Genomic DNA, 27,230 nt, shown 5'->3' on the forward strand with positions numbered 1-27,230 from the left:
CCTGTCTCTCCCTAACTGCCTTAATTTATCTCCCGCCAGACTCCACCTTTTTTAACTGTCAATTTCTTCGTCCTTTCTAAACTTTTTTCTTCGCCAATACCTGCACCTTGTCTGGGAAACTACTCACCAACTAATTAAAAAACAAGGATAACCCTGAAATCATTTATCATTAGCTGCATTAAACTACAAAAAAGGTACCCTCCACCCTCCCTCTCATGCGAAATACTCAATCAGTCAAGTCAGGAAAGATAAGAATTTAAAAAATAAAATATATATAAATAGTATTCACGCTAGTCAAGGTCTTCCTCACCCCCCAAAAAAAAAAATCGGCACTTGTCCAGAAACGATGTCTCATTTCACCACAAGTTTTCATCTTACACGTTAACTTGGCCCTTCTGTTTATGAGACGCTCTCGCCCCCCGTGTGAGGCTTCCCTAGGCGTTTGGTTTAATTGGATGGCGGTGTTAAGATCATCCTAATGAAATTCCTTCCCCTTGCCAACTCCCTCGCATATTTTTTTTTGCTTACGGAGATTTAAATTTTTTTAGCGGAGACTCGTTCGCTCTGCACCATCTGCCTTGACGCTGAGATAATTATTACCCTCTCGTTTTTCCTTCGTCTTTTCTTAATAGATTTTCCAGTAATTGTATATTTGAACATTATTTATAATATTAATGATGACAAAACTAGAAAATAGTCGTTATGTTACGGTGAAATAATAATAATAATCGAAGCAATAATAATAGTTACAATAATAATCGTAACAGTAATAATAATAATAAAAACAATAATAGTAATAATATTAATAAAAATGAAAAATAACGAAACAGAGAAAGAGAGAAGCTGTTATATCAAAATCAGGTAAAATGTCGTCATTCAGTGCATTACATTTTTCTTATTCTTTTATGGACGGAATAAAAAAAAAAAAAAAAAATATTTCTGAACAATTTCACCTACATTATTCCTGCACGTTACAGAACTACCGGACAGTACAATATATACTGTATATTATTTTTTCTTTAGTGCTATATATTGCTGCTGTTGTGATTCGTAGCTCTTATAGATACGTGATATTTTTTTTTTTACTGCTGTGCCATGATGTTAGTCGCGTATATTTTGCTGCTGTTGATGAGGTATCGTGGTATTCATGGCTGTTCTTTGTTGCTGTTAATCCTGTTAATTTCACTGACTTATTATTTTTATTGTTGCTGTGTTTAAGCGTTTTGATTCTGCTGCTGTGCCCATGAGGTATTCCTGCTGTGTTATGCTGATACTCTGTGCTCACCTGATAATTTTGCTGTGTTCTGTTGCATTGTTCTGTTGCTGTATCCTCGAGGTTCTCCTGCTGTGTTTTGCTGTCGCTGCTGTGCCCTCATTATGGTATTTGTATGCTGTTGATGCTGTTACTGTAGGTGCTTCACTGACATGCTGCACGGTTTGTTTTGCTGCCTAGATCCAGCATTCTCATTCCTCTGTTCCGCTCTTACTTTTGCTCTTAATGCTACTTTTGCTGTTTGTGTTATTTTAGCTGTTACTGTTACTTTCGCTGTTAATGTTACTTTTGCTGTTAATGCTACTTTTGCTGTTAATGCTACTTTTGCGGTTTGTGTTTTTTTAGCTGTTACTGTTACTTTCGCTGTTAATGTTACTTTCCCTGTTAATTTACTTTCTATGTTAAATGTTACTTTGGCTATTAATGTTACTTTCGCTGTTAAATGTTACTTTCCCTGTTAATTTACTTTCTATGTTAAATGTTGATTTCGCTGTTAATGTTACTTTCGCTATTACTACTTTCGCTATTAAATGTTACTACCGCTGTTAATGTTACTTTCGTTGTTAATACTTCACCTTGTATCTTGTTACGAAGGAGTTGGCAATACTGTTAATTTATTTTTCACAAATTTCATTTCCATATAATTTTCGGTTATACCTTACATAAATTTTAGTTATAAAGAAAATAGAAGAAAAAAAATCGAAATATAAAAAAAATCATGACTTTTTTGACAGTGAATGAACAATTTTTTTTCAGTAAATAGTTAAAAAGATAATTATTTACATCTCATTAAGGGAATAATCCTTTTTTCTTGGGGGGGGGGGAGGGGGGAGGGGCGCCTTGTGTGAATGGACGAAAAAAGACAGACAGACATACACACCACACACAGACACAGACACACACACACAGACAAACAAACCACACACCACACCGACAGACACCACACACACACCCCACAAACAAACACAAACACAGAACCCAAACCCAATATCCTATGCCCTCTGACGACCTAAATTTACCTAAAAAAAATCACCTTAAAACAATTTTCCCTCACAGTCCACAGGAGAGGAAACGCCATTAGGTGGACAATTATGCTGGATATAACTATTATTATTAGCAATCTATTTATCTACCTGTCTAGTTAACATTTATCTATCTACGTATTGTATTGTATTGTATTGTATTGGATTGTATTGTATTGTATAGTATTGTATATATCTACCCACGTATATATAAAGAAAATAAATATGAAAATATATTCCTAGTTCTTGTCCATAATTGTTCGTTCCTACTTTTATCATAAGATTTTATCGTATATTTTTTTTCATGTGTGAAGGGCTCTACTAATTTGCATTTTTATTGCAAGGGGGAGAGCTTGGTAGGAGGGGTAAGGAGGAGGAGGAGGGGTGAGGATAAGGAGGATGGAGAGAGGGTAAGGAGGAGGGTGGGGAGGAGGGGGGTAAGGAAGAGGGAGAGGGAAAGGAGGAAGGAGAGGGGTAAGGAGGAGGAAGAGGGAAAGGAGGAAGGAGAGGGGTAAGGGGAAGGAGGGAGAGGAGGGGTAAGGGAGGGAAGGGGAAGGAGAGGGGTAAGGAGGAGGGAGAGGGTGAGGGGGATAAAGAGGTGGGAGAGGGTGAGGGGTAAGGAGGAGGGAGAGAGTGAGGAGGAGGGTGAAGGGCGAGAAGATAGGAGAGGGCGAGGGCTGGGGAGGAGGAGAACTGGTCGAGAAATTACGTATCCAGTTTGTCATTGCAAGTGGTGGGCTTAAGTCATCCAAGCTCTATTATTCTTTACTGTTTGGCCTGCCTTTATAACGGTACACACTAGACTAAGACGGAATAAAACCCCCCCACCTTTTTTTTCTAGTAATATTTGTAATAATATAATTGTTGTTGTTTTTTCTTATCTATTGGAGAGATTGTTGAGTGTTCATACCGTAAAATGCCAAATGGTTAATATATGTAAATCCTGAGCATATCAGCATAAACAGCAGTGAGGGTGTTGGCAGAGTCTCGCCAAGCTCACTTCTCACCACCAATTTCTCGTTCTACTCCTTCAGAGGCGTTTGGTCTCTCTCTCTCTCTCTCTCTCTCTCTCTCTCTCTCTCTCTCTCTCTCTCATCAAGCTCAGTAGTTCGTCAGCCACATTTTCCCCGTAAAACGAGCGAGATAGGTGCCCTGAATTTATTTTGTGACCCATTTAATTATCCCTGAAAAACCTAGGTATCAGCCAAAGAACTTAATTTAGCACAGAGTTTCCGACTGGTACAATAGACGAGGGGAAGAGACAGTGCTATTTCCTCTAGTTCTTAAGTGTGATGTTCCCTGTGTTATCTGCCGGGTCAGTGAGCCATCACGACAGGCTCGCTTATCCCTGTCGATATCGGGGCCTGGATCACATCAAGGGATCGGTCGAGTGGAACAATGGGTGTTAGTTTCGCGCGATTTTTTTTTATTTATTTTTTTTGCACAAATGATTCAATTCTGTTAATCTTGGCTCTCACTCTCTCACTAAACTGCCTCTTTTGTTGTCTCTCTTTGTTTTCACTTTTTTTTTATCACATATCTTTAGTTTAGTGTTCTCCTCCTCCATGTTTTTCAATCGTTATCTCGGTTTCATCTTTTACACTGTCAGAGTATTTACTTTTCTGTCCAACGCGTTTATGGCTGGGAATACGTGTTACCTTTGTGTGTGAGGGCGTGTAAGTCAGTCACCGTAACGGACAGACTGGGACAACTTCTTACGTCGGAAAAAAAAAATAAATAAAAACTCTCCTTACAAAAGGCATCTTGTGCATGACGTCATTAATTCGTATAGATCACGTAAAGACTCAATGAATTCTAAGTTGCAACTCGAGGGAAAGTGGCTGAGGAGAGGGGGAGTGGCTGAGGAGAGGGGAGTGGCTGAGGAGAGGGGAGTGGCTGAGGAGAGGGGAAGTGGCTGAGGAGAGGGGGGGTGGCTGAGGAGAGGGAAAATGGCTGAGGAGAGGGGAGGAAAGAGCCTGCGAAACAGATCCCACCCAAAATGGAAACACAAGGAAGAAGAAGATTAGGAAGAACAAGAAAAACAGTAAAGCTCCAGTTGATAAAATTTCCTTCCTCTCTTTAACTCTCCATCATCATTTGTTTTCCTTCCTCAGGGTTCTGTTACAGGCCTCTTACGCTCTCGACCTTGCACTACCCAACCTAAAACTTTCTTTACCTAAAAAACACAGATAAAAATGATACATCAGCACACGGCAATTACACGGGTGAGTGTTTTGAGAGATGAACTTGGCTTATAAAAAAAATATAAATATACCTGAAGGGTTTTTAAAGGCCTATTTCTTACTCGGATCTTACTGAGAAAATACCCGAGAGAAGGTAGGCAGTGTTGACTAAATTAGAATCTTTGTGTTAATTACCTTACAGGCTGCCCATACCGAGGAACTGAATAAAGAATAGTCGTGAATAATTAATACAACACAAAGTCATAAACTGAGTCATTACGTGAGTTAATTAATCAGGACTAGCATTCATAGAGCTGCATGACGTAGCTAATAAGGGAATTATATGGAGTTACCTTGAAAAAAATATAATTCTTCCTCTCTCTATCACTATCGCTACTAGGTAATATTCGAGTTCTTGGTTCATATACATTTAATTGACGTATAACTGTGGTGTTGATCTGTTTGTTTATATCTTTCCCTGACACTTAAAGAGCTTTTCTGCATCATTATTTTCAGTAAATGTCAAGAGTCTAATAACTCGTCTTCTATACATTACTCTGATTAAATTCCTGATAAAAATACTCTTAACTGGCTAAGGAGTTGTCAACACCCTCTTCCAGAATTTTACTTGCGCTGCTTCGATTTTCTTCATGTGACGGCTTTCAGTAGAAGTTGAATGACCGAACCTTCGCCTCGCACAAGATATCATTAAGTTATACTTCTAGTTCTAGATGGTGAAGGAGAGTCCCATATGTGCCGTCAATATGATACAAAGACGGAAGCGAATTCATATCAGAAGTCAATACTGAATGGCTAAGGCGTGGCAATTTTCTACGTTAAATAATACTCGATAAATAAATAATCGTTCAGTCAGATAAGGAAACACTTGTACTTGGATGAATGAATATGAGAATGGTTCCCATATTCACGGTCTATAAACTAATGTAATTAAGCCATCAATGAACAAGGAGGTGACGTGTCTGGCATTGAACTCGATCGACGCCACTTCCCAAACTATACAGTAAGGTAGCCTTTTACAGCTGGGTGGACTAGGTGTGGCCCATGATTGAACCAGGAACATTTAGGATAAAGGGAAGTGCCGTCTCCACTCGACCGCCGCATCCCACTAACCTTACTAACTTAGGAAATTCTTTTTTTTAACTGCCAGACTGGATAATCTTAGTTGATCTCTCTCTCTCTCTCTCTCTCTCTCTCTCTCTCTCTCTCTCTCTCTCTCTCAGCTCCATAAGTAAGACCACAGACTCCTTGTCGACACAAAGCCTGGTATAACAAGGCGAATCTCAGCTGAGGCACCACACAATATGACTCACAATGGCCAACACTACGGAACCATACCAGCGAACCCAATTACAGCAGCCTACAGCGACAGTGCAGCACGACGTATAAAACTCTCTCTCTCTCTCTCTCTCTCTCTCTCTCTCTCTCTCACCCTTGACTTAAACCAAGAGCCTTCAGAGTCTTGATAGTGGCAGCATTCAGAAAAATTTCCCCCTAATCGCGTTTAAAATTCCGCCGACTGGTTGGTGGAGGATGTCGAATGACTGACTGTCTGACTGGCTAACTGGTTGACTGGTTGGTGCGGAGGAGGCAATGGGTTGGAAGAGAGAAGGGAGAGGAGGGAGGGGCAGGGAGGAAGGGAAGACGGCACACAAAGGAAACATGTATAGAAAAGTAAATAAAAATGTAAAATATGGAAAAGTCGATATAGAATAGGACATGGAACAGAGATAAAAAGGTAATAGAAATATATTAAGAGAAATCAAAACTACAACATATGGGAAAGGAGAATATATGATGGGAAGGGAGATTAAGACAATATGGGATAGAGACAATGATATGTAAAACAGCGATGGAATGGAAGGGAAAATAAAAAAAAATAAAGACGTTAAAGGAATTTGATATTAAGGTGGGAAGACAGAGAGAAGTAAAAGAAGAGGAAAGAGAGAAAGCAAGAAGAATGAATGGAGAGAGATATAGGAGAAAAAGAGATCTGGAATAAAGGTCAATTCTCCAAATGATATTGCAGATAACGTGTACGTAGAGACAGACAGACAGACAGACAGACACAGAAAGACAGGTTATATCTCTGGTGGAGGTTTCATCACCAATCTCTACAATACAATGGGGGTTTATACTCTAAGGTGTAAACAAAAATTAGTTAGCTGTCCCTCATTATGTTCCACCTACACGCCAACCAGCAGAATAACAACGTAAGTGCAAAGCCAATCTGGCAATCGATCTCTTCTTGGTGTTGAGGGAAAGCAAGTTACCGTAATCCATTCATGCCAATTGTCCATAGGGTCAAATGGGTGAGGGGAGGTGTGAAGAGGGATGGGGAGGTGTCAAGAGGGGAGGGGTGAGGGTGTGTCAAGGGGTGGGGAGGTTGGAGGGTGGGGGAGGTGTCAGGGGATGGGAGGTGTCAGGGGATGGGGAGGTGTCAGGGGATGGGGATGGGGGACAGGGGAGGTGTCAGGGGGTGGGGGAGGTGTCAGGGAGGTGGGGGAAGGTGTCAAATGGATGGAGGAGATGTCAGAGGGGAAGAGAAGGTGTCAGGAGGGGGTGGGGGTGTCAAATGAATAGGGAAGGTGTCAAAATGTAAGGAAGTTAAGGAAGGGTTAAATAGGTAGGTGTCAAATATGTAAGGGAAGGTGTTAAATAGGTAAGGGAAGGTGTCAAATAGGTAAGGGAAGGTGTCAAATAGGTAAGGGAAGGTGTCAAATAGGTAAGGGAAGGTGTCAAATAGGTAAGGGAAGGTGTCAAATAGGTAAGGGAAGGTGTCAAAGGGGCGAGTGGAGATTTCTAATCCTCAAAAGAAAGAAAAACACAGAAAACAATAACAAAAACTTCCATCTCTTATAAAACAAAAAACAAACTAACTAAAAAAATCCCATAAAACATAAACAATGACAAAAACAAATGGATCAACTTCAACAGTTACCTGAGTGAACTGGACAAACACACCGGTAAATCAAGTTCAAGATCTGTCTAGAAACAGTAGGATGGCGTGTGACTGTAATTGACTGGATTAAAGGCGAGCGAAGACTAATCACAGCAGCTCCAACACGACTCCTTCCAAAGGGTGGATATAAGTGCCCCAATAACCCGGAAATAAGATTGTGTTTTGGTTTTGGTTTTTTGCGTCAACTAAGCATGGTCTCTGATTTGTAAGATTTTTTTTTTTACTGTTATGGAATGAATATATACTTTTATATAACGTACTTTTTTGTAATATACTTTTAAGCGGTGTGTGTGTGTGTGTGTGTGTGTGTATGTGTGTTTAAGACTGTTGGTACGAGACTTAGAGAGCCAATTACCAAAGTTCGAGGTCGACACAGGTGAATCTCACAGGTGAAATTGGTCTCCGTCCCTCCACACACACACACACACACACGCACGCACACACACACACACACACACATTTTAGAAATATGAAAACACATCAAAAGAAGACGTTAACTAACACTCCATAACATCTAAAAAAAAAAAAATATGAAATACAAAAATCACCACCAAACTTACATGAAAAACTGAATAACAAATCAAAATATTACACATATATTTCCTATACACACCAGTAAAGAGACTCCGTATATCACATGACAAAACCTTAGAAAAGACTCCCTTCTCGAGGTCAAATGATATATTGTAAATTGAGGCGATTGTGTGTGTGTATTTTTATATTATTTACAGTCTTTTATAACACTGGTCTACATTCACAGTCAGAACACTATAGCGTATATGTGTTTTCAAATGAGGAACTTTATTAGATTATTTCAGTGTGTTCCTGATTTCCATGCGATATTATCTTATCTCTCTCTCTCTCTCTCTCTCTCTCTCTCTCTGTTTCTATCGTTGTTTTTGCTACGAGAGAGAGAGAGAGAGAGAGCGAGAGATTATTCCCCACTATCTATTAACAAACTCACAACTATTATGCAGGTTTATTATCTGTCACGGAAGTTATTCATCATGAGCTATTAAATATTCAGTGAGTAAGTATGTATGATTCATGTGGTGGTGGTGGGGCGTCACATATACTGTATATATCCCAGGCAAGACAGATTATGGGGAGGGGGGTGTGGGAGAGGGAGGGAAGGGGGAGCTGTAGGTATTATGAGGACAGTTCTCATAATTGTGCTCATATATCTTGGTATTGTTATTCCTACATATAACTCACAATACTGACGCATACTCATGGTTATGTAAACATACGAGAGCATGTTTCATTCACATACATACATACATACATATATATATATACATACATACATACGGGCTTGCGTTACACATGTGCGCATTTATACACAAACACACAAAAATGAATGCACGCACATATGAATATCACACACAAACACACAAACACAAACCCACACACACACAAATCCACACAAACCCACACACACACAAACCCACACACACACAAACACACACCACCCACACACAACCCACCCACACACAAAACACACACAAACCCACACACAAACCCACACACAAACACACACAAACCCACACACACACACAAACCCACACACCACGTACCGCCTCATCTGCCTGGTGGATGGGATGAATGGTAGAGGATCTAACGGTGTAGTAATTAACGGCGACTTGCATGGGTACCCGAGTGTTGGTGTCCTGAGTCGCCGCCCACCCACTGTTCTGATGGGCGTGTCCTGTATTTCCGTATGGTAGTAATGTTAGTGGCGGTGTTTTTTTTTCTGATTTCCTCTGTATCTTATTTATTATGTTTGTGTTTTTGATTATTATTTTTTTTTTTGCTATGGTAATATTTTCTGTCTGTCTGTCTATCTGTCTGTCTCTTTCTTTGGGTGTATTTTATCTGCCTTCCGTCTGCTTTCCTTCTGTCTCTTCCTTATTCTTTTCTTCCATCTTATTCCTCCCCTCCCTTTACATTCCTTCCCACCTTCCTCCTGCCCCCTATCTAATCCTTCCCTCCTTTCCTCCTCCTGCCCCCTATCAAATCCTTCCCACCTTCCTCCTGCCCTCTATCAAATCCTTCCCTCCTTTCCTCCTCCTGTCCCCTATCAAATCCTTCCCTCTTTCCCTCTTCCTCCTCCTCCTGCCCCCCTCCTTTCCCTCTCCTCCCTCCTCCTGCCCCCTATCAAATCCTTCCCACCTTCCTCCTGCCCCCATCAAATCCTTCCCCCTCCTCCTCAAATCCCTCCTCCTCCTGCCCCCCTATCAAATCCTTCCCACCTTCCTCCTGCCCCTATCAAATCCTTCCCTCCTTCCCTCCTCCTGCCCCCCATCAACCTTCCCTCCTTCCCTCCTCCTGCCCCCTATCTTCCCTCCTTTCCTCCTCCTGTCTCTATCTAATCCTTCCCTCCTTTCCTCCTCCTGCCCCCCATCAAATCCTTCCTCCTTTCCTCCTCCTGCCCTCAATCAAATCCTTCCCACCTTCCTCCTGCCCCCATCAAATCCTTCCCATCTTCCTCCTGCCCCCTATCAATCCTTCCTCTTTCCTCTTCCCGTCCCCTATCAAATCCTTCTCTCCTTTCCTCCTCCTGCCCCCTATCAAATCCTTTACCTTCCTCCTGCCCCCTATCAAATCTTCTCTCCTTTCCTCCTCCTGCCCCCTATCAAATCATTCCCACCTTCCTCCTGCCCCCATCAAATCCTTCCCTCCTTTCCTCCTCCTGCCCCCTCCTTTCCTCCTCCTGCCCTCTATCAATCCTTCCCTCCTTTCCTCCTCCCTGCCCCTATCTAACTTCCTCCCTCCTCCTCCCCATCAAATCCTTCCCACCTTCCTCCTGCCCCCTCATCAAATCCTTCCCTCCTTTCCTCCTCCTGCTCCCCCTATCAAATCCTTCCCACCTTCCTCCCACCCCTATCAAATCCTTTCCTCCTTTCCTCCTCCTGCCCCCCATCAAATCCTTCCCACCTTCCTCCTGCCCCCATCAAATCCGTCTCTCCTTTCTCCTCCTGCCCTATCAAATCCTTCCCACCTTCCTCCTGCCCCCCTATCAAATCCTTCCTCCTTTCCTCCTCCTGCCCCTATCAAATCCTTCCCACCTTCCTCCTGCCCCTATCAAATCTTCCCTCCTTTCCTCCTCCTGCCCCTCCTTTCCTCCTCCTGCCCTCTATCAAATCCTTCCCTCCTTTCCTCCTCCTGCCCCCCATCTAATCCTTCCCTCCTTTCCTCCTCCTGCCCCCTATCAAATCCTTCCCACCTTCCTCCTGCCCCCCTATCAAATCCTTCCTCCTTCCTCCTGCCCCCTATCTAATCCTTCCTCCTTTCCTCCTCCTGCCCCTCCACTTTCCCTTCCCCCCTGGTGTGAGGATGTTAATTGCTCACCAGGATTCACTCCGTATTGTACAGTTTCTTTACTTATTTATCGCTCAATCAATTGTTCTCTTCAATTTTCTCTCGGTCACTTTCAATACCGATCCGTGAGCTTAAAGTGTGCAAGTAACATTGTGTGTCGTGTTCCGTGCGTCGTGTTCCGTGCGTTGTGTTCCGTGCGTCGTGTTCCGTGCGTCGCTGTTTAATTATAGACACCGTTTGCCCAAACACAGAACCCATTGAACTTAAAAGCCGTTTCCTGCTGTGTGTGTGTGTGTGTGTGTGTGTGTGTGTGTGTGTGTGTGTGTGTGTGTGTGTGTACCTATTTATCTTCCTTTGATGTTTTATTAACTTAAAAAAAAACTCTTTTCATCTCTGATTTGATTATTAACGCCTTTAATTAACTCCAAGACCTAAATTCGGACAAGTGTGAACAAAAACCAGGCAATACAAAATCCCCAAAAAAGTGGCTATTTAAGACAACAAAAATATTCGTAGCAATTAGCAAAACTGAATTACAAGTAGAAGAACCTTTGACCCCAGAGTATGGAGGACATTAGAGTACGTTGGCCAAGGCTGTTAGATAACCTATATTTTATAAGAACAAAATCCCAGATAATGAGCAAAGATGAAACACAAATTAAACCGAACTAAAACAAGATGATCTGAGCTATTAATACAAAGGTTTAGATTTTTGTTTAAAGTTTGATTACATTCCAACCAATATTATTTCTACGATTCAAGAACCAGACAGGCGGACAAGCAGCACCAAACAGCAAGACAAAACCAGGGTATGGCTTAAAGGTACTTTGTCTTCGCTTCCTCATGGACAGGACCTGGGTTGGAATCTCATATTGAGGGCCATGTGTTATTTATAAATCACTAAGATCTATTTTCAGAAGACGTACATAACATTGGAAATTACTACAGTGTGTAATTACAGGTAGTGAGTAAATTAGTGATGGTCATTACCCCCTTCTCTCTCTCTCTCTCTCTCTCTCTTTCTTTCTTTTCCTTCTCTCTCTCTCTCTCTCTCTCTCTCTCTCTTTCTTTTCCTTCTCTATTTATTGTGTTCTTTGCATGAGAGAGAGAGAAAGTGAGAGAGAGAGAGAGGCGCTCCACCTCGCCTCACGACACACCATGTATCAAGGAGCTCCAATAGTCAACACCACCACCACCAGCACCACCAGCGCCCGTCCACTCAGAGGGTCGATGTACCATGTTGAAGGCCGCCACCACCAGTATTGGGTTTTCTATCATTGACTCGAGACAAACATTTTATTCCCTAGTGTGTTATTGCAGTGTGAAACGATTTTATTTATTTGTCTTAACAGAATGAAACGGCAAACATCTGCAAACAGTAAATCTTTCCAACTTGGATTTCTAGGTAAAAAAAAAACCCGCATCAAAAATATATATTGTGTGAAAATATTCTCAAATTATGCTTTGAATTCTGTCAAGTACAACCTTCCCAGGCCGGGGGTCCAACACGATAATCTAATAACACAGATTTATTTACATACTTAACTACCACCAGCAAACACCATCATTAGCGAGATATTCCCCCCAGGCCAGATCACCAGGGCGGTTACATGTATAAAATGTTTGTTTACATAATTCCCACCAGTAGATACGTCAGTAGAGGTTCACAGGTGTTAACGAGTTTATTTTGTCCCTTTCAGAGGTGGAGGAGAACACCTGAGCAGCCATGGCCATCACCTTCACTGCCATAGTCACAACAGCCATACTTATATCCAGTGTGGCCCTGGCCAACGGTAAGTATATTAGCTATCCTGGCCATACATACCTCCAATGTGGCCCCTAACTAACTTTAAGTGTGTAATAACTACCTTGGCCATACGTACTTCCAGTGTGGCCCTAGATAACCATAATCGCCATACCCACCCTGGCCACACATACCTTCAGTCTACCAGAGGCCAAACCCCATAAAAAATTCAGTGGACTGCCAGTAGGTAAGACAAACGGCTCAGAGATACAACGTATAACTTTTTTTCGTGAATAAATGATCGGACCTTGACAGCGGGGACACAGGAAGGATAATATGTGGTAAGAACCTTCCCTCTCTAAGTCTTCAGGAGAGTCAGTCAAGCCTCAACTTAATGGTAATGGAAAAACTGAATCTAATGGGCAATAAATCACGTTTTTAAGAGACTCCTAGAATGTTACTAAATTTTGCTTCCACTTCTTCAAACATTTATGTGTAATAAAAGGTAAATAGATACTCCAGGTAATTAAAATAAAATAAAAGCTTCTAGTCCGTGATGAATTTGTACAGAAAATAACGTTTTAAAAGCTTAATACTCGATGTTTAATAAGAAAAGAATGACTAGATGAAAGAAAGTATTAAAAAACAAACACACGAATAAACTGCTAACCCACCTGCCAACCATACCGTCTCTCCCCCATCAATATCTTCGCTCCATTACATAAACGACATTACTATCAGCGTTCCCCCTACACCCTCCTCCAAGTCGTTGAATATTTCCACACAAATATCCGGGAGTCTTAGTCTACATAGCTCCACCTTTTTTTTCTTTTATTTACCACTCGGCCAAAATGCTCTCCGTCACGTAACTCCTGACGAAGTGGCTATTATCTACCTAAACCAGACGTAGACAGCGTGGCTCGTAAGGTCCAATGACAAGTATATTATTCGCTGTCTCTTGAGGTCCTCCCACTTATAGCTGAATTTACTACCAATCCAGAGATATTTTTTACTTATTTTATTGTCAGGAATTTGATGGTGGCGGAGGAATATTGGTAATACAGTTACTCTTTGGTGAATATTTCTGAGCCTTTGGTGAAGAATTTCGAACTTTTGGTAGATAATTTCAAGGTTTTGGCGGATAATTTCAAGGTTTTGGTGGATAATTTCAAGGTTTTGGCGGATAATTTCGAGGTTTTGGCGGATAATTTCGAGGTTTGGGCGGATAATTTCGAGGTTTTGGCGGATAATTTCGAACTTTTGGTGGATAATTTCGAGGTTTGGGCGGATAATTTCGAGGTTTGGGCGGATAATTTCGAGGTTTGGGCGGATAATTTCGAGGTTTTGGTGAATAATTTCTAGCTTTTGATAGATAATTTCGAGTAAAATATGTCCCTGTGATATGATTGAGTATTAGTTTTTGTATTATTTTAGGTCATAAATTGTATATATTGATGTTTGCCATTCGAGTGTTATTTGTTGTGGAATAGTCTTTCCCCTAAGTTATTAACGTGCACACACACGGATATACATACGCATACATACAAACACAAACGCATAAACACACACAGGAACACACACACACAGACACACACACAGACACACATACACACACACACACACACAAGGAAGAAGTCCGTGTCGCCACCAAAGCATGAATTTACAGAGAAGAAAAGTTTAGTTCCTTCCTCCTCCTCATGTTCCTGCGGTGTTGACTAACTCACAAGACGGGGGAATTAACACGCAAAAAAAAAACCCGGACAGGAAAAAAAATAAATCCCCTGGCAGACGCTCCAGTTCCTGATCGACTGGGGGAGATATTCAAGAGATTAGGGAAGAATCTGGTGGAGACTTTCCCTAAAATAGAAGACTAACGCGAGGTAAACTTTGGACACAAACGATCATATAATTAAAACTTGGGGAAAATTATTATCTTTTGCGTCGTCTACTACAAGAGTGAACCACCAGTCAGATACCTCTATTAAAAACCTCAGGACACACACACATACATACATACATACATACAGGTTACAACGGAAGCATATTATACTATTTCCCGATACTCATCATTTCAGTATTTAAGGTTCGTTCCTGCCCACCTACTCAGCCAGAGAGACTTGACTCGTATATAAGTTATTGTCGTGGTATAAAGTGGTGATGAGTTTTGTCCTAAGTCATCATGGAATACAGTGTCCTATCTCTTGTGTATGTCAGGTTATTAGTTCCTCTCTCTCTCTCTCTCTCTCTCTCTCTCTCTCTCTCTCTCTCTCTCTCTCTCTCTCTCGCCTTGTCTATTCCCCTCCCATTTCTCCCTTTGTATTTCTCTATTTAAATTCTTTTATTTCCATTGTTATTCTCTTTCCCCCTCTTTACCTTACTTCATCACTTTATCTTTATCTTTGTTTCTCACTTATACTTTCTCTCTACCTTTTACGAATAATTATTCGTGTTTCTCTCTCTTTTCTCCCACTCTCTCTTTCTCCGTGTCTCTCCTTCTGTGTTCATTTATCTTTTCTCCCTCTCTCTCTCTCTGTGTCTCTATTATTTTTTTGACCCCCCGACATCTCACGTTAACTGCAGTGTTTGTGTTTGTCTAGTAACCGACCACGAAGAGTTTTCCACAACACAACATCCTCGTTTATTCACCTCTATCCCAAACGTGACCAGATCTCCCAGGGATTCAATTTCCCGGTAAAATATCACCCGTGTGTTTTTATGCCGCAGGTACAAGTGAAATGAAATCTTAAGTCACCGTGAAATATTTCTAGAAACATACAATATCCATTTAATATCAAAGTGTGAAGTTGGAAGCCGTGAAAAAAGTTATATATTAATGTTTTTAGTTTAACCCGGTGCATGGCCAAGATCTCTCTCTCTCTCTCTCTTATATATATATATATATATATATGTGTGTGCATGTGTGTGTGTGCATGTGCGTGTGTGTGTGCATGTGTGTGTGTGCTGCTCATGTGTGTGTGTGTGTGTGTGTGCTCTGTGTATGTGTGTGTGTATGTGTGCTCGTGTGCTGCGTGTGTGTGTGCATGTGTGTGTGTGTGCTGTGTGTGTGTGCGTGTGTGTGTGTGTATATATGTGCTGCGTATGTGCTTTTTTTACCAGGAACGTTGCTGTTTGTCAGGTTTGATTTAAGTATGGCCCCAAAAATTACTTACAAATGAAGAAAAAAAAAGTGCAATTACGGATGATTTATTTATTTTTTTACAATTGCAAAACTCACATCACGAAAATAACCCCATAGCGCAATCAGTCAGCGGACGCACAAAGCTAGGTCGAATTTCACGCTGCTAGTGTGTGTGTGTGTGTGTGTGTGTGTGTGTGATGATACAAGTACGAGTTAATTATTCAGTGTAGAGCCGCCAGCCAGCACATCAGCCTTACATGAGCGTGAAGAGTGACAATGACTCGGACAATAATGGGCGTGGCACCTGACACATGGGGAGGGGAGGGGTGGGGAGTGGGGAGGGGAGGGGAGGGAGGAGGGAGGAGGGAGGAGGTGGGAGGGGAGGAGGAGGGAAGGAGGGAGGAGTTATATGGTGTGGCGAGGCATGAATGTTTTATCTTAATCGAATGCAGGTTCTTACACCCCCCCCTCCCTCCACACTACTAGCGTGCCCACTGAGATACCATGACAAAGGTGTTACTTATGAGCAATATTTAATGCGGGAGGAAGCATTCGTGTGTAGACTTATACTGAAGTTCATATTAGATGTTAGAGAACAAGCTGGAGTATTTCACTGTCCTTGTAGACGTGTGTGGGTAATCAATCCTCTGTTAGGTATTACGTGGAGGCAGCATGAGAAACCGTGTGAACGTTACTCTTACGCTGCCAAACAATATGTAAAATCTACTTTTCAGCGATGTTTGTATATAATCAATTAGCACCAAATGAGAGAGTAAAAATTTCCCATGTGTGTTTAACAATACATGAACGTCATACTTAAAAAAAATAAATATACATAGATACGTATACAAAATAGTCATCAGGGTCTCTGTGTATTAGTTCATTTAACACTATATCTTTGGTCACTATTTGAGGGTATACATATATATTCTATTCTTGATTTCAATGGTCAATATCTTTCAATCTTAAATTATGTTGTTCTTGTCTAGTTCACTATAGACAGAATTGCATCACTTAAGTATGGTGTTGTGATATAATTGTACTTTAGATTTATTCCCCGAACTCCTGAATGGTTTTTGGTTTAATCATCTGAAGCATAAACCTGATATGACCAATAGAGTTATAATTTCCACATCTTCACCTTCTTAGAAACTGTGGTTAATGAGTGTACAGGTGAAGGAAAAAGACCCATTAAGAACTTTCGATTTCACTAAGACAATGAGTAGAATATAAACTGAAACTTTCATCAGATAATCTGTGAAATATACAATAAATTCTGACCCACAATTTAGAAACTTTCTCGATAGTCTGGGAAGATTAGCGTCAATATGATTTATTTTTTTCCTCGATGATTGAGAAATGAACCAGGTGCGATTTTTTTAAAATAATCAAAGTACCGTAAAAAGCACGAGTATAAACGTTCCTTAAATGGGATAAATTTTACGTTGGTCAATATACGCTCACGTTATATAGTTAAATATTACTACGACGCATCAACAAACCACGTCTTTAACTGACCACGTACGAAGATTAATCATAACACTAGACTGACACTAATAAAAACCTATAAACGATATAACGCTTTTTCATTGAGGACAGTAGTGAAAAAGCAATGCTCCAGCGCTCGGACAATCACTAGCATGTCTGGATACAATCACAAGTAGTCTTTGATGTTATTGATCGACGGTGGCTGAGGCGGGATATAGGCTGTGTTGCGGCGCCCCTCTCGACACATTCTGGTATTATTTCCCTTTTATAGTCGCCTGTGGCTTGAGTGTGAGGAGGGGGTATACAGGTTGAAAGAGCAGGGGTACGGGCTCTGAAAGTAGGGGGGTGGAAGGGGGGGTGAGGGGGTGAGGGGGGAGTGAGGGGGGTACAGCGTATGTCAATGCATCTCAATCACCTCAAGTGTATAATTTTCCTCACTTTCACACAATACAAGAATCTTCACCTCCCTCTTTCTACCTGTAACTTCACCTGGTCTTATTAAAGCTCAATTAACCCAGCTAATACCTTCGTAATATTAAACGACTGTCGGGATTATAAACCTTAGGAGTTAAACTTCAGGTGTGTATATCTCAAATCACTGAAGGCATTGAAAAAAAATATCAGAATAAAATTAATACTCATCAATACATCATGAAGGGGACCAACATCCGTCTCATCGTCATTATCATCGTCATTGGGCCTCACATTTTCTGGGTTTATTCTAATCTCTTGGGATACAATCGAGGGCTTCCTTACTCCACTGTCTACGTGTTTACCATGAAAGAGATAAAATAAGTATGTTTATAAAGCTGCCTACACACACCACTGGACATGACAGGTATTAACTCTGACTCTGGTGTTGGGTAATGTATCACTTGAATCTTATGCTGGAACACTCTGCAACATAAGTCTCTACGCAGTTGCACATTTATTACTGATAACGTGTTTTAGTGCAATAGTCTGACGTCAACATCAATATTCTTCTCTCTGCTTCTCTCATTCTTACCCCTTCCTTCTTCCTCCTTTCCCCTCCCCCTACCCTACCCTTCCCCTCCCTCTTTCATTCTGCCTTTCCTTCTTCTCCTTCCCCCCTTCCCTCCTACCCATCTCCTGCACTATCTTCAGCTGTTCCTATGTCCATTTTCTGGTACCCTCCCTTCTCCCTCTTTCCTCCCTTAATCTTTTGCCTCGTCTCCCTGCCCCTCCCTCACCCCCCACGACCTGCTCTGTGATTATAATGCACGAACAAAGATTGGTTGCGATAAAACCAACCACTGAGTCTACACCCAACCTCTACTCTGCCTTGTGATTTTATACCTGAGAATTAGGGAGTGTTTGTGATGGTGTTGATGGGGGAGGGGCGAAGAGGTCTGGTGGAAAGGGGGAGGAGGTGTGGTGGGGAGGTGTGGTGGGGAGGAAGAGGTGTGGTGGGGAGGAAGAGAGGTGGGAGGAAGAGGTGGTGGGGAGGAAGAGGTGTGGTGGGGAGGAGAGGTGTGGTGGGGAGGAAGAGGTGTGGTGGGGAGGAAGAGGTGTGGTGGGGGGGGAGGTGTGGTGGGGAGGAGGAGGTGTGGTGGGGGAGGAAGAGGTGTGGTGGGGGGGAGGTGTGGTGGGGAGGAGGAGGTGTGGGGAGGAAGGAGGTGTGGTGGGGAGGAGGGAGGTGTGGTGGGGAGGAAGAGGTGTGGTGGGGAGGAAGAGGTGTGGTGGGGAGGAAGGGTGGTGGGGGAGGGAGAGGGAGGTGGTGTGGTGGGGAGAGGAAGGGGTGTGGTGGGGAGGAAGAGGTGTGGTGGGGAGGAAGAGGTGTGGTGGGGAGGGAAGAGGTGGTGGGGAGGAAGGAGGTGGTGGGGAGGAAGAGGTGTGGTGGGGAGGAAGAGGTGTGGGGAGGAAGAGGGGGGTGTGGTGGGGAGGGGAAGAGGTGTGGTGGGGAGGAAGAGGGGTGGTGGGGAGGAAGAGTGTGGTGGGGAGGAAGAGGGGGTGGGGAGGAAGAGGTGTGGGGGAGGAAGAGTGTGGTGGGGAGGATTGTGGTGGGGAGGAGGAGGTGTGGTGGGGAGGAGGTGTGGTGGGGAGGAAGAGGTATGGTGGGGAGGGGAAGAAAGAGGTGTGGTGGGGAGAGGGAGATGAGAGTTGGTGGGGAAGTGTATTAAATGTGTATAGATGTGGTGTGTGTATATACGTACATGTGTGTTTATGAGAGGGTGTGTGTGAGTTTGTGCCTGGTGTGCAAGTATGTGTTTCTTTACGTGTGTGTGTGTGTGTGTGTGTGTGTGCGCGCGCGTTCCCTCATAGCTCCAAAACAGAAGCAGTTAGAGACCTGACACACACACACACACACACACACACACACACGTAAAGAATAAAAACTCATGTACACTTTGAACTCCTGATATGACCTCCATCAATCATTAACCCTCAAGACCATAGAGACGATAAGGCATAAGTCACTGGGGTGATTAATTCCCCTAGACAGTTTGATACTACTGAGGGTTTGAGCTGGAATTTATGGCCAAGTTGATTCAGAGGTAAACTGTCAACAATATTAAATCGCGTGGCATAGGTAATTGCTTCCCTGTTCACTGACATGTCGACCAAGTGTTGGGATCACCTGATGATTAGACCTCAGTTTATTTCACCTGATGATTAGACACCCTAACGCGACCTGGGTTTAGGTTAAGTTAACGTCAGGGTGTTTAATTATCAGGTGAAATATATTGGGGAGATAATCTTCAGGTAATTCAGGTGTTTTAATGGCTTCACACCCCTTGAGTATTTATCCGAAAATACCTTGGAAAAAAAGTATCAGGTGATTTATTGCCCAGGTGAGAAGGGATTAATTACGTGTCGCAGGTGAGAGCGTCTTGAGCAAAGTGGCTTCTGGTCCACCACCCACCCACACACACACACCCACACCCACACACACCCACATGACAAAAACATTGACGAGATATAAAGCTGACTAATGTACGCTGGACTGTTATTAGTCACTGTACAATCGATACACCAATCAGTTACTAGTGTGATAAACTAGTGTGTGTGTGGTAGTGATAAATAAATAGTATGTTGCTATGTGATGGTGGCTACTCTGATCATACTGGCTCGTTTGTGATGCTCGTTATGGGGAAAATTACGAGTGTGTTTATTTAAATAGATCCTACATTGAACAGTGATAGCTGGCATTATTATATTCCACCTAAAAATACAAATCTCATACAATATTAAAATGAATAATAATCATACGAGCTTACACTTAGGTACCATTAATTAATTATTCACGTCTTAAAATAACAAATATTTTCTGGGAATAATGTGTGAGAATCAACAAAAGTCTATTCAATAAAAGTTCAAAAGGTGATAAAAGCTCATAGGCGATTCTTTTATGTGTAAAGTTATGGCATGATTACCACGCCTCATTCATCAACAAGCTCATTAAGAGTTGTTTTGGTGTCAGTAATTAAGTCAATCACACTATAACATCTAACTCTTTATTATTTTATGTTAAACGATGTGTATTTTATTATTCACTCATGTACTTTAACCATTTCTTACAATTAATAACTTCAGAAATTTTTAGATAGAACACATCGGTTTTATTATACTTGACAGCAACTTGTTTTTTTTTCCTTGTTTGAGTAGATTTCCACATATATGCCGTGTTTTATCTATAATATATCGAGGTAATTAAGTTTTGAAATAGGTCAGCTAATTTATGTACACCTGTATATCCTGTAATTTTGTAGCCAGTCTCGTCAAAATTACAAAAGAGTAATTTTTTTGGTATAGAAAATATCACAATGAACCATCTCACTAACGCACCTAACCTCACCCGCCTAATAAGTGTTTGTTTATCCTGTGTGTCAGACGCGTCAGAGTGGCCGGATGAACTACGAGGTGCGCCGCCCATCCAGTACTCCACCCTCAGCGGCCCTGCCTTCCTTAACTCCTCTTCAAATTCCGTCAGTGTCGTAGCCGGAGCCACAGCCCTGTTGCCTTGTGGCATTAGGAACCTCCACAACTACACGGTAAGAGAGAGAGAGAGAGAGAGAGAGAGAGAGAGAGAGAGAGAGAGAATCTAGTTTAGTCAAATTTAGAAATATGTACAAGGAGGAGGGACACCACCACTCCGGTAGACACACTCATCTCTCTCTCTTCAAAGCATCATTAATTTGTTCACCTGTGATGGAGCACTTCAACATCTCAGTCCCCATTTCTCTATCCTTATTAAGACCACTTCCCTAATATTTGATGTTCCAAAAGCTTTCCAATTTCTTCTCATCAAACCATATCTCACCGTCTGATTCCGATTCCCCGACCAAAACCACCTTGCTTCATCTTTTAAATTCAGTGGCTGAGTGGATACGGCGCTCTCTTCCTCTCCTTGGGGTCGCTGGTTCGAGCTGAGGGCACCCTTAGTTAACTTATCTTTGAATGCAAACCAGTTGGGGCAGTGAAGACAATCAACTAACGGGACAAACTTTTACCTTCCACCAGTTCTTGCACTTAATCAGCCGAGTCAAACATACACGTGCATCTAAATCTTGAATTACATATATCTAATTTGTTTTTAGCGTTAGAGCAACAGTAGTGGTAGCAGCACAGAGAGAGAGAGAGAGAGAGAGAGAGAGAGCAACCAAACAGAAAATAATAAAGCATGACAACCTCGCCCTGCGCCCTCTTGCCATACATTACACTTCTTTCATAGTTAACTTGTCGTGAGGTAAACACCGCCACCAACTTTCAAAATTAGTTATCCTGTTTAGATCTCGTTTTTTCTCTCAACTCAAGTGTCTCAAAATACAGATGGATGTATCCCCTTGAATGTCTTGCTCTGAGATATGGCCAATATGTATGGGTATGTATGAGTATGTATGAGTGTGTATGGGTATATATGAGTGAGTATGAGTGTGTATGAGTGAGTATGAGTGTGTATGAATGAGTATGAGTGTGTATGAGTGAGTATGAGTGTATGAGTGTATGAGTGTGTATGAGTGTATGAGTGAGTATGAGTGTGTATGAGTATGCATGAGTGTATGAGTGAGTATGAGTGTGTATGGGTATGTATGAGTATGCATGAGTGTGTATGAGTATGCATGAGTGTGTATGAGTGTGTATGAGTGAGTATGAGTGTGTATCAATGCCTGTGTGTTATTTGGTTGTCTGGCTAGCATAAGGTGAACCATTAAATCAGACCAACTTTTTCTCATTTCCTTATCAAGCTTAATCATTTGTAATATTTTCTAGGGAACGAAAATAAACTGTTATTATTAGAAACTTTTTGGAACGAGGTTTACAAGTGATACACAATGAGCTCAAGTAGAATATAAACGGTCACTATTATACAATTTTGAAAATCGGTTCAGATATAATGACTATGTTCTCTAACCTACAGTAACCTAACACAGACTAATTTTCCTGAGCCTGATATACCACAGACCGAATTATGATCTGGTTATTCCTGGAGATGTGACCGATGAAATACGACATCAGGCGACTCTACCACGAAGGGAGGGTGGGAGGGACTTTTACAGTGTGTGGTGGCTGTAAAAAAAAGGCCAAAGAGACGACTGAATGATGTTGGAGTAATGATGGAAAGAGGAACAGATAGAAAGAGTGAGTGTGTGTGTGTGTGTGTGTGTGTGTGTGTGTGTGTGCGTGTGTGTGTGTGACTGTGTGTGTGTGTGTGTGTGTGTGTGTGACTGTGTGTGTGTGTGTGTGTGTGTGTCATAAACCTGCTCGCCCACCTCATTTACTTTTACAGGATCATTACCAGGGAACATTATAACCGAGTGAGTGAAGCGGTACATCCACCACCGTCACTAATCTCTTGTGTGTCAGGTGTTTCCCAGGTGACGCTTCGGTCCTATATTACTTTGTATGTGTGATGTGTCTCGGTGGAATGAGGAACGTGACAAACATTTACGCTTGTATTACACATTTCTAGTACCTCGATGTTTCTAAGAGCATTTAACAGGTGCAAGGCTTCTCCTCAATCAGGCACGTAACACGATACTTTTCATCAAGATTTTCGCTCCCCCCCCCGTTTGCGTTATGGTACAGTCACCCATAAAAGAAACGGTCTTGGACTTCGTGGCTTATCTGTTCTGGTAACAGTGTAAGACATAAGGAGGGGGGTGTGAGGGGTGGTGGTGGTGGGTCTCTTCCATCTGCACGAACCACTACCTCAGGTTATGTCTCGTTTCATACACAACAAATGCTAGCTGGTTAAAACAGGGTATTCTTACCTCGCGATGTTCGAGACCACACTGCCTGGACGTTATTGACCTTCTCAACTAGGAAAGGCCTCTCCTCAACACACCCATCCAAACCATAGTCCAGTAAGTATACGACTGAGCTCTCCTTTTTGCAGAATAAGTTTAGTTTGGATATAGGTACAATGTGATGAACAAGGTCAATATAGGGATGATATTAGGATCTTAGAATATAGAGTGTAAGGGTAACAATTATGCTTTTACATTAACCTCCTATTAGTTGTGCATGAAACGAGACATGAATCGAGGCTGTGATCCACCACCTTCACCCAAACACCACCCCATCACCCAACAGCACCCCATCACCCAACAGCACCCCATCACCCAAACACCACCCCATCACCCAACAGCACCCCATCACCCCCAACACCACCCCATCACCCCCAACAGCACCCCATTACCCTCCCTCATACATCAGGTGTACAATCAAAGACAAAAGTCGTGTCGCGGTTTTATCCGAAGATTAATAATAACTCGTGACACATGAGAGCCCCGCCCCCCACCACAAGGCAGAGCGAACCAAAAGTTTTAGTCCTTCCGCATATGTTTTCACCAAATTTCACGACACGACTTTTGTCTGTCATTGTACATTGTTACCAGATCTGAACTGCCACTAGTTACAAGAGCTCTCGCCCGGGGTAGGGGGGAGGGGGCGTTTCTTTTATGAGTGACTGTACTTCTATGGTAAACACGTGATAATTGTCAGCCTTATATTGATAGATGCAAAAGGATGTGATGGGAGTTTATTGTTCACACACACAGGGTGGAGCAAAATCCCGTTCCCATATGGATACACAACTCGACAAATGAGGCCGCTGGTAATGAGCACCGAACCAGTTATTACACAACAGTGAGTGATTGGCTTTGTCTAATTGTGTTTAGCTTGATATTACAAGTTGCTGGCAGGAGTCCGCATGATACGAGCGAGGAGTTGCATAACTAGTTCCCCACGAGACTGAAGCCAAGTCACAAGTCGGTTAATAAACCAATAAAATAATTTACGGAAACCCACGTTACCTGTGTACAATATGTGTACCAATTGTTTCCTCCCCCCCATGTTCCTCACGTGATGTCTATTTCCCAGGGTTTTTTTTCTTTTTATTGGGAAACAGGAAGGTTTAATCACTACCCATTCCAACAGGTGTTATGAACCAACAGGTCTGCTCACAGGTATTCCGAGTGCCGGGAACACACAGTGCTGTGGATACAATATAACTCTCTGTCTCTACCGCAGGTGTCGTGGGTGCGAGGGAGGGACATCCGGCTCCTCACCTCCAGCTCCGCTACCTACACGACCGACACACGCTTCGTGGCGGTGAACCCGTCAGGAGGACAGCAGTGGATCCTGAAGATACACTACGTCAGGAAAAGTGACGCTGGTGTCTACCTGTGCCAGGTGTCCACCACGCCACCAATCAGCCTCAACGTCAACCTTTCAGTCCAAGGTGAGTGTGTGTGAGGTGAAGGCGAGGCGCTACCGTCAGTTCTACTATTTAATGTGAGGTAAAAAAAAGTAAATCTACCGTTTAAATCCCTACCGTCTAGACTGAGCCATGTGTGGGAAGACAGGAGACGCCTCTATATTAACACCATCAATCTTACTGTCCAGGGTAAGTGTTTTGAGACTAGGGGACTACCACACACTTAATGCCAGGCGCCCACCACCACGCTCTTGTCCCTCACCACAACTTTTACCATGAAATGTGAGCTGATGGTAGAAGGGTCTTGGTGTAGGAGGGTAAAAATGAGCCTGGGAATACAGAAATACGAGGCAGTGACGTATCAGCGGAAAGGTAGACCAGAGAAGGTTGACTAGTCAGGCAGAGGGAAACCAAAGAGAAGACGAGGTGAAAATACGTACATAAAAGGGAACGATGATAGACGGAGGAAGACTGGGAAAAATATGGTGGAGGGAGGGAGAGGATGAAAGGGGCTGTGAAATATTTTAACCGCGAAAAAGAAGAAACAGACAAGAGATAGATGAAAGGAACGGAAGAAATGTGACAAAAAAATGAAAATACTGAATACAAAGGAATGGTGATAGGGTATGGGAGACGGGCAGAGGAGGCTATGTGGTGAAGGGAGAGGAGGAAGAGCAGGAAATGGGTATTTTTTAAGCAGGTAGAGTATAAATGGTTGAACGTCATAATTATAATGGTTAAAGGCGGCAGATCTCATACTGTACAGGTGAGCGGCAGGGGAGGGGGGAGGCGGCAAGTGAGAGGCGGCAGGTGAGGGGAAGCGGCAGGTGAGGGGGCGGCAGGTGAGGGGGGGGGTGAGGGGGGCAGGTGAGGGGGGGCGGCAGGAGGGGAAGGGGAGGGAGGCGGCAGCTGAGGGGGGAGGCGGCAGGTGAGGGAGGAGGTGAGGGAAGGGGAGAGACAGCAGGTGAGGGGGGAAGGGGGGAAGACGGCAGGTGAGGGGGGAGGGGGGAAGACGGCAGGTGAGGAGGGGGGAGGTTATAAGAAGGTCACGTAAGACTTATTCACCTTAAAATGTTTATATATACCAGAAACGAATTAATTAATGCTGTCCCTAATTAATTGATTAATACTGTATTCATGTTTATATCGAATTAATATAACATAGAATATTATAATAGTGGGAGTTTATGCTTTTAGCTTTTTATGGAGACGAAAAATATAATTAATGTGAAACAAATCCAAAACCATTGATCAATTAATGGAGTCTTCTGTTAATACAAAATCCCACAAGAAAAACGAATAAAAAAATGGATACTGTGAGATTGTGTTTTGATGTTTCTACGGTTCAAAAAAAAAATAGTAGTGGTAAATAAAAACGAGTTACCAAATATCACTAACTCTAACTTAGATGCTACGAGGCAGGTAAAGCATATTAAAGATCCCCCACTGTAAGACGCACACATACAGATATTCAACAAGAAAGTCGCTTACTTCTTGGGTCAGACTGCCACTGAGACACCGAGCGATAGTGGTGGAGGTGGTGACGGCGGTGGTGATGGTGGTGGTGAGGAGGAGACTGGAGGTAGTGTTGTGGCTAAATCTACGAGGTCAGTGGTGTGTGGTGAGAGGTTCTTGGAGAGTCAAGCACAGGGGGTCTGAGACACGTTGATCACCTGTAGAAAAACGGACTTTATATTAAACATTTATTGATACCCATATACCTTCATACACAGGTACACATATAAAAACATTTTCAATGTTCGTTACCTTCGTTTTATTTATTTAAACATTGTCCTCATTTTCACTAATTTCCTCCTCCTCTTTATCAATTACATCAGTGCTCACTCTCCTCCCCTTCTGCTTCTATTTTACTTCCTTCTCTATATTTCTTGTCTCCACTGTTCTCCAGACAATGTTTCTGAATAATTTACAACCAAGTCAGTGATTTGATAAACTATTAACATTCCTTGCCTCAAAGACGTCCATGATTTCATTTAGCTTCATCAAGGTTAAATTTACATATGTTGAAGAGAACTGAGAGAGCATGAGAAAAGTCTTGAGTGGTATATTGCGGAGGTAAAGTGTACTTGTCTCGTCTTGTAATCAGGGTAGGGGGCGCTGGTACCTCTGATTTCACTTTGTTGTTCTGATTGGTACAAGAAGTCTCATGGGAGTGTTTTCTGGAGTTTTGTTTACAACCAAACAGGGAGGTACTACCGCCTGGGAAGGTATTGGAAGCATAATGTGTTGTCTAATGGTAGACCCTGCTGCTATATGGCATCACGAAAATTGTGACCAAGTCCCAGGTTGCTGATCTGACTTTCTGCCTCATTTACACACAATTGCGGGGTCTCAATTGTTTCTCACTATTGATCTTTTTTTTTCTTTTTTTTATTATC

At 42.5% G+C, this 27,230-nt stretch overlaps 1 protein-coding gene across 3 annotated transcripts in view; it reads left to right on the forward strand.

The window, feature by feature from the left end:
* Positions 1-27,230, forward strand: part of LOC121862868 (hemicentin-1-like) — an 82,048-nt gene that overhangs the window by 49,002 nt on the left and 5,816 nt on the right. For all 3 annotated transcript variants that reach the window (XM_042361218.1, XM_042361216.1, XM_042361217.1), the window contains 3 exons: positions 12,480-12,572; positions 21,003-21,163; positions 24,645-24,855. In XM_042361218.1, coding sequence (XP_042217152.1) covers positions 12,506-12,572; positions 21,003-21,163; positions 24,645-24,855 — 439 coding nt within the window. In that variant the 5' untranslated portion in view covers positions 12,480-12,505. The remainder of the gene's footprint in view (positions 1-12,479; positions 12,573-21,002; positions 21,164-24,644; positions 24,856-27,230) is intronic.

This window comes from Homarus americanus, unplaced genomic scaffold (assembly GCF_018991925.1).
Source record: "Homarus americanus isolate GMGI-L3 unplaced genomic scaffold, GMGI_Hamer_2.0 scaffold24922, whole genome shotgun sequence".
NCBI classification, from domain to species: domain Eukaryota; kingdom Metazoa; phylum Arthropoda; class Malacostraca; order Decapoda; family Nephropidae; genus Homarus; species Homarus americanus.